General features: G+C 37.5%; 2 protein-coding genes across 2 annotated transcripts; both read left to right on the top strand.

The window, feature by feature from the left end:
• Positions 1–233: 233 nt before the first annotated feature.
• On the top strand, positions 234–2,580 carry LOC131009138 (cytochrome P450 CYP72A219-like). The gene is made up of 4 exons (XM_057936358.1): positions 234–554; positions 860–1,074; positions 1,158–1,778; positions 1,995–2,580. The coding sequence occupies exons 1-4, from the start codon at positions 281–283 to the stop codon at positions 2,418–2,420; spliced, it is 1,536 nt and encodes a 511-aa protein (XP_057792341.1). The 5' UTR covers positions 234–280; the 3' UTR covers positions 2,421–2,580.
• A 1,800-nt stretch (positions 2,581–4,380) lies between these two features.
• LOC131009137 (cytochrome P450 CYP72A219-like) lies at positions 4,381–6,791 on the top strand. The gene is made up of 4 exons (XM_057936357.1): positions 4,381–4,727; positions 4,876–5,090; positions 5,168–5,788; positions 6,126–6,791. The coding sequence occupies exons 1-4, from the start codon at positions 4,454–4,456 to the stop codon at positions 6,549–6,551; spliced, it is 1,536 nt and encodes a 511-aa protein (XP_057792340.1). The 5' UTR covers positions 4,381–4,453; the 3' UTR covers positions 6,552–6,791.
• Positions 6,792–8,576: the final 1,785 nt, after the last annotated feature.

Here is an 8,576-nt window from a genome sequence, read left to right as displayed (position 1 = left end):
TAAAATTAAAATCCAGCTGTGTTGAACGAATGGATGTGGGGAGACCTGAACATATTTAATTTTTTCTTTTTTTTTTCAAGAAAGCGGACGACATTATCTGGTAATAACTAATTGACCTCAAACAAAGGTCCAAACTCCAAAACCACGCAGCCGACAAAATTGACTAGTCAAAAAGTCCAGATTGGAAACTATAATCAACACTGAAAATCGGGTATAAATGACTTCATCCCTCTCCTCCATCTCCCACTGCAATTCATAATCACTTGAATTTATTACAACCATGGATGTTTTGATCTTGACAGCTTCAATTTCTTGCGCTGCTGTAGCTCTAATATATCTATGGAAAGTATTAGATTGGGTTTGGTTTACGCCCAAAAAACTCGAAAAATTCCTCCGGCAGCAGGGCTTCAACGGCAATCCTTACAAGCTTTACTATGGTGATTTCAAAGAAATCGGAAGGCTCACCGGAGAAGCCTTGTCCAAACCCATCGAATTTACCAATGAAATAGCGCCGAGAGCTACTGCCATTTTCCACCAAGCTACCAAAAAATATGGTAACAACCACGTACTTACTTCTCATGCATGCATGCATATATACTCATATTTTTCACTGTTTATTATGATAGAAAATGAGAGAAAATATATGTTTTTCACTATGATAGAAAATTTTCTCTTAGCAGAGGATAATATTTTCACCAGGAGCTTCTTTCTCATCTTTTCATCTCTTATAATGATAAGATAGAAAAGGAGATTATAAGATCATGTTTTTTCATATTTTTTTATCTATCGTTTTCCAATGAAAATTTTACAACCGAATTAAATTAAGTAAACGCATCCTAATTAAACATTATTTTTTCAGGTGAGAACAACTTCGTTTGGTTCGGGCCAAGGCCTGCGGTGAGCATCAGCGACCCAGAAATTATCAGAGAGATTTTTTCCAAAAACAATGTTTACCTGAAGCCTTCTGGTAATCCAATTGCTAAGATGTTCAAAGGGCTTGCGACATACGAGAAGGAGAAATGGTTCAAGCACAGAAAGCTCATCAACCCCGCCTTCCATGTCGAGAAATTGAAGGTAAGGTATCATCAAATTTGCAAATAGGTTCATCCACTTATTTTCATTTTTAAACTCATATATATATACCTTTGCTGCAACAGCATATGGTTCCGGCGTTCCACATTAGCACAGTCGATATGCTGAAGAAATGGGACGAGCTCGTGCCGGATGGCGGATCGTGTGAAGTGGACGTGTGGCCAGGCCTTCAGACAATGACGAGCGACGTGATCTCGAGAACTGCGTTCGGGAGCAGCTACGAGGAAGGAACCAAGATATTCCAGCTGCAGAGGGAGCAGGTGGAGCGCGTCATAGAGGCCGGCCGCCATATGCCCGTCCCCGGGTGGCTGCCGACCAAGAATAACCGGAGGATGAAGGAGATCGTGGCGGAGGTCGAGTCGCGTGTGCTCGGAATCATCAACAAGAGGATGAAGGCGATGGAAGCCGGGGAGCCAAGCATGGATGACTTATTAGGAATATTATTAGAATCCAATGCCAAGGAAATGAGAGAGCATGGAAATGCTTCAGGAATGACCATTGAGGAAGTCATGGAGGAGTGCAAGGTCTTCTACTTTGCCGGCCAGGAGACCTCCGCGTCTCTGCTGGTTTGGACAATGATCCTTCTCAGCAAGCACCAGGACTGGCAAGACCGCGCCAGGGACGAGGTCTTGCAAGTCTTCGGGAAGGGGAAACCCGACTATCAAGAGCTAAACCACCTCAAAATTGTGAGTAGTTTCCTTTTTAGTCTGTTCCATTGATAATGGCCTAATCCACAAAAAGAAATCAGCTTCTCTCACAAAAAGTTGTGGGCTCCACCGCTTTATATCACTTTTACCCTTAATAATTGTGCCCAAAAGTAATAATTAACCTTTAAAATGTGTGGATACTATCACTTTTAATCAATTTACACCAGCTGCTAACGTGCTTGTGCGCGTGTGCAGATGAACATGATCCTGAACGAGTCTCTGAGGGTGTATACACCGGGAGCGACGCTCGGTAGGTTTACTCACAACGAGGCTGATTTCGGAAAGTATAAGATTCCGGCGGGGGTGCAGCTGGTGCTGCCGGTGCTAGCGGTGCACCACGACACCCGGCTGTGGGGGGACGACGCGACCAGCTTCAAGCCGGAGAGGTTCGCGGAAGGGGTGTCGAAGGCGACGCAAGGGCAGCCTAAGTTCATTCCGTTCGGGTCGGGGCCAAGGATCTGTATCGGGCAGAACTTCGCGATGTTGGAAGCTAAAATGGCGATGGTTATGATTCTGCAGAAATTTTCGTTCAAGCTGTCGCCATCGTATGCGCATGCTCCACGTGCGCTTATTACTCTGCAGCCTCAATATGGAGCGCACTTGATTCTTACCAAACTATAAGACTGGAAATTAATTAAATTTTGAAGAGTTATATGTTTCGTTTATTTTTTCATAATATTAATAATGGTGCTTGTATCAGACACCAGGTGTGGTGATTTGGACTTGTGAACCTTGTGTATTTTCATCTTTTATATTGAAAATGTTTATAGCTTGTTAATTATATCACGTGCATTATTCTTGTAATCCTGAATTCCGGGTCAAATCTTATCTAATGTATAGTAGTCAATCTTGAACATTCGTGTTTATAGGGGAGGGATGTAATAAAAACACATTTTATTGTATAAAATATGAACCATTTTCAGTCCTTAGATCATCAAGATCTATGGTTGATTCATCACCTTGTTGGATGAATCTATATATAGTTACGAGTTCGAATCTCATAAGTAGCAAAAAAAATATTTTTACTGGTTTATAATTTTTTATTTTAAGAGCTGTTTTTACCGTAGCCCTTCCCATGTTTATATATGTGTATATATATGAAAATGGACTCATTGCACTTGCAAAAACTTCCATATGTACATAAAATGTGAGTGTGTGTCACTCTAATAGTGCCGGGTCCAATTAAAATTGCTGCTGCTAGTGTTCAGTGGTCCAATTAAAATTGCTGCTGCTAGTGTTCAGTGTACTTGATATGGTATATTTTTCAACCTTAAAAGAAAAAATTCCTATCATTAATTAGATTTTGTAAAGGTAACTATATATGTCGTTTTAATTAGTATATAAATTTACTATTTTCAAACAAGACTTTACTTCCAAAGAAATTAAGAATGGAAAGTTACTATTTTGTGATGTATGATCTTACACCCGTAGCGCCGCTCATCAAAGGTTTTAGTGGGTATATAAATAATCCGCACGTAGATTTTTTTGAGAATCACATAAGGTATCTACTACATAATCAAATAATCAACTCGCATACAAGCTGAACTTTTACAGCACACAGACGAGATTATTAATAAGTGGGAAAACTATCTCACAAAGGTGAGTGTATTTGGATGCTTCAATTTTGGCACTTGAAGCTAGGCCTCATGAGGCCGTACCTGAACACATGCTCAACATGTTGTCGCATGCCCATTTTTTTCTTTTATATATATAGTGTGTGTATATATATATATATATAATTATTTTTGCTTAACAATATCGTTTTTATTTATAGAGCTTTGTCTTATGGAAGTTCTTTTCATCATCTAAATCATATATACCATTAGCGTTGAACTCTGAGTACTTTATCTTTTCTTCTCCTTTGATTGAAAACTCTTTTAAATAGTAATTGATTAAAAAAGTTTATGCTAATATAAAAAAAAATTATAAGGACCCATTTTCTAATTTTTGTTTGGGGCCCTATTGGATTCATGACCGACTATTACGTTACGTAATTAAGTGGATTAATTCTTAGTTATGGATGATTTTATACATGGACTAAGTTTTTTTTTAATTATTATTTATTAAAATATCCATGTACTATTTTATCGTCGTCAACAATAAAAAAATTCAAACGAAACGGTCAATTACTTTGACAAACTAAAAGATATATAAATTAAAACAAAACAAAACAAAATAATTAATTCATCACTATAACCCCACCCCTCTATATATTCAAAATCATTTAAAAAGTTGTGATCAGCAGCCGACAGCAGCAATCAAAATTTCCGTCTGTTCCTCTCTAACAGCCTGGTAATTGCTTTCTCCATACATATGAATAATAATTAATGAATTGAAGAGTGTGACGAAGATTCCAATTAAAAAAGCAGCTAGCTAGCCACTTGCTCTTGCAGACATAGTATAATTTATACACACATGTTATAAATTTATTTCAAAGAAAGTCATCTATATTAACTTATAAAGTAATAACCTCCACCAAATCACACAGCCGACGAAAATGAATTCAAGAATCAATACATAGTCCAGATTGGAAACTGAAAAAACTATAATATCCTTCCAAATGCCACTTATCGATCATCATCTCTATAAATAAGTCCATCCCTCTCCTCTATCTTCCACTGCAATTCATACTCACTAATTAATTTATTATAAACATGGATATTCTGATCTTATCAGCATCAATTTGTTGCGCTGCTGTAGCTCTAATATATCTATGGAAAGTATTAGATTGGGTTTGGTTTACGCCCAAAAAACTCGAAAAAATCCTACGTCAGCAGGGCTTCAACGGCAATTCTTACAAGCTTTACTATGGAGATTTCAAAGAAATCGGAAGGCTCACCGGAGAAGCCTTGTCCAAACCCATCGAATTTACCAATGAAATAGCTCCGAGAGCTACTGCCATTTTCCACCAAGCTACCAAAAAATATGGTACCATGCAACCACTTACTTCTCATGCATGCATTTATATATTTACTTTCGTCTCACTTATAGTATGTGGTCTCTGTCTTCTCTGCACACATTAAATAAGTGATCCTTGCCCACTTTACACTCTTAACATCTGATTCTTAACGTTCAGGTGAGAATAACTTCGTTTGGTTCGGGCCAAGGCCGGCGGTAAGCATCAGCGACCCAGAAATTATCAGAGAGATTTTCTCCAAGAACAATGTTTACCTGAAGCCTTCTGGTAATCCAATTGCGAAAATGTTCAAAGGGCTCGCGACATACGAGAAGGAGAAATGGGCCAAGCACAGAAAGCTCATCAACCCCGCCTTCCATGTCCAGAAACTGAAGGTATCATCAAATTGCAATATCATAATTTTCTTTTTACGTGCGAATGTAGAAACTAATTAATTTCTTTGATGCAACAGCATATGGTTCCGGCGTTCCACGTCAGCACAGCCGACATGCTGAAGAAATGGGACGAGCTCGTGCCGGATGGCGGATCGTGTGAAGTGGACGTGTGGCCAGGTCTTCAGACAATGACGAGCGACGTGATCTCGAGAACTGCGTTCGGGAGCAGCTACGAGGAAGGAACCAAGATATTCCAGCTGCAGAGGGAGCAGGTGGAGCGCATTATAGAGGCCGGCCGCCATATGCCCGTCCCCGGGTGGCTGCCGACCAAGAATAACCGGAGGTTGAAGGAGATCGTGGCGGAGGTCGAGTCGCGTGTGCTCGGAATCATCAACAAGAGGATGAAGGCGATGGAAGCCGGGGAGCCAAGCATGGATGACTTATTAGGAATATTATTGGAATCCAATGCCAAGGAAATGAGAGAGCATGGAAATGCTTCAGGAATGACCATTGAGGAAGTCATGGAGGAGTGCAAGGTCTTCTACTTTGCCGGCCAGGAGACCTCCGCGTCTCTGCTGGTTTGGACAATGATCCTTCTCAGCAAGCACCGGGACTGGCAAGACCGCGCCAGGGACGAGGTCTTGCAGGTTTTCGGGAAAGGGAAACCCGACTATCAGGAGCTGAACCAACTCAAAATTGTGAGTATTACTACTACTCCCTCTGTCTCATTTCCATAAAATATACTGCCTCTGTCTCATTGATAATAACTCACTTTCTTTTTTAGTCTGTTCCATTGATAATGGTCTATTCCATAAAAGGAAATCACATTTTCTCACAAAAATTTGTGGGCTCCACCACTTTATGTCACTTTTGCCTTTAAATCACTCTTCTTCTTAAGTAATGAGTCATTATCAATGAGACGAAGGGAGTAATAATTAACCCTTCAAAATGTCTGTATCCTACTATTTTTAACCAATTTACACATTCTTCTTAATTCTCGTGCTGAAATTTGCATATGCTGACGTGCTCGTGTAGATGAACATGATCCTGAACGAGTCTCTGAGGGTGTATACACCGGGAGCGACGCTTGGTAGGTTTACTCACAGTGAGGCTAATTTTGGAAAGTATAAGATTCCGGCGGGAGTGCAGCTGGTGCTGCCGGTGCTAGCGGTGCACCACGACACCCGGCTGTGGGGGGACGACGCGACCAGCTTCAAGCCGGAGAGGTTCGCGGAAGGGGTGTCGAAGGCGACGCAAGGGCAGCCTAAGTTCATTCCTTTCGGGTCGGGGCCGAGGATCTGTATTGGGCAGAATTTCGCGATGTTGGAAGCTAAATTGGCGATGGTTATGATTTTGCAGAATTATTCGTTCAAGCTGTCGCCATCGTACGCGCATGCGCCTCATGCGCTCATTACTCTCCAGCCCCAGTATGGAGCGCACTTGATTCTTACCAAACTTTAAAATTATTAGTATACATTTATTTTATTTACTTCATTTTGTTGAATTTGAAAAGGTGTATTACATATGTTTCATTTATTTATTTTTGCATGATAATTAATGGTGCTTGTATTAATTACCAAGTGTGGTGATTTATACTAGTGAAACCTTCGGATTCCAATTTTTAATTTATTTTTATTTGTAAAGCATGGTGATTCCATCCATTGTTGTTTGGTTTGAGTAATAAGATAATCATTACCGTTACTTGAGGATAATCCAATCATTCAATTTGTTACCCCTCAAAATAAAGGAGAAACAAAAGAAAGATAATCCCTTACTAATGATTCATTTTCATTGTTTAAACCAAATACTCAATAAAAGTAATGGTTATTGTCAAGGGCGGATCCAGGATTTGAGGTTAGGGGGGCTGAATATATTGATCTGCGACGTGTGTAGACATTTACACGGGGGTTCGGGGGCGGGAGCCCCGAAGCAAATTTTTTTGAACATTCCGTACACTTAATTTTCATGCATTTTTTTAACAATCAGTTAATATAATAGATAATTGTTTGCAATTTATTAATTCAGCGTCAAGTAGACTGAAGTATACAAAACAATACTTTTATGCATTCTTTTAAAAAAATATATTTCATTTTCTAAACAAATAAACTAACTTTCATTGTTAATAATTAGTAATTTTACTTTAACTTTAGAATGGACTCAAATTCAACATTAAAAATTAAATAAGAAAAAAAAATAGGATAAAAATAACATAAATGTAACAAATCAATGTACAATTTCAAAGAATTAATATGGATAGTTGGATATACTATAAATAATGTATTATATTTTTTCTTCTATTTCTTATTTATATACACATATATACATATATATAGATATACAAAGTAAAATAAATTTCTATATTTAAAAAAAAAAAAAAACTCAAAAAATGGGAGGGGGCTTCAGCCCCCCCCCCCCTCGAATCCGCCACTGGTTATTGTTACCATTTCACTCCTTTATTTGATTTCATTCCCTTTACATTCCTCTACTTGAACCAAACGAGCACTAAATCTATACTAAAGGTAATGGAAAAGGAGCCTTTGGCACAACATGTGAATTGTCTATTTTGCCCTATTACATATTTTATTTTAAGGTCGTTATTTTTTGCATTTATTATATATAGAGGCAGCACCCTAATATAGCAAAAACCTTTTAGTCATAGAAATTCTAGCCATACAAATAAAAATATAAAAATAATAGCATTTGTGACTAAAAAACCCTTTTAGTGTATAAACAGTATAAAATACACAATTACACACTTTTTCGGAAGCTAAAAAGTGTGTAATAGTGTATTTTACATTGTTACACACTTTTGCAATCACACATTTTTCGTTATTACACACTTTTTCGTGTAAAATACACTATAACACGATTTTTGCAATTATTAAATGATTTTTGAAAAAGTGTGTAACAGTATTAAGGGTATAATTGTACATTTACATTAAAAAAGACTAGTTTTTTCATATTTTTATTTAGAAGGATACTTTTTCTTTTTCTTATACTAGAAGAGCTAATTGAGCCACGTAATTTTCATATATATCCAAATCAGCAGCCAATCATTTAGTTTGACTTAGTTGGACCGGAACTAAAATAAAAGTTATAACGTAACTACAAATGATGTCTTCCAAGTTATACTTCTTTTTCAAATAAAGCTGATCATCCACACCTAAAATTTAAAATATTTACTTAAAGATCGATCAACCAATCATATAGTTTGGCTTAATTGTAAGATATTTGATATATATATATATATATATATATATATATATATATATATATCTAATTATTTCCATGTTTGAGTTAAATTAGGAATCCTTTATACTCCCTCCGTACACCAATCAACTTCCTATTTGGTGTTCGGCACGAAAACTAAGAAAGTTAAAAAATGTGGTGTAAAAGACTAAAATGATAGTGTTAGTGTATTGTGATATATTACCTTTTACGAATCTTTGACTAGCTATTTGACATTAATAAATAAACTGAAAATTC

The sequence above is a fragment of the Salvia miltiorrhiza genome, chromosome 2 (genome assembly GCF_028751815.1).
Source record: "Salvia miltiorrhiza cultivar Shanhuang (shh) chromosome 2, IMPLAD_Smil_shh, whole genome shotgun sequence".
NCBI classification, from domain to species: Eukaryota; Viridiplantae; Streptophyta; class Magnoliopsida; order Lamiales; family Lamiaceae; genus Salvia; species Salvia miltiorrhiza.
This window is presented reverse-complemented; position numbering and strand designations above follow the sequence as displayed.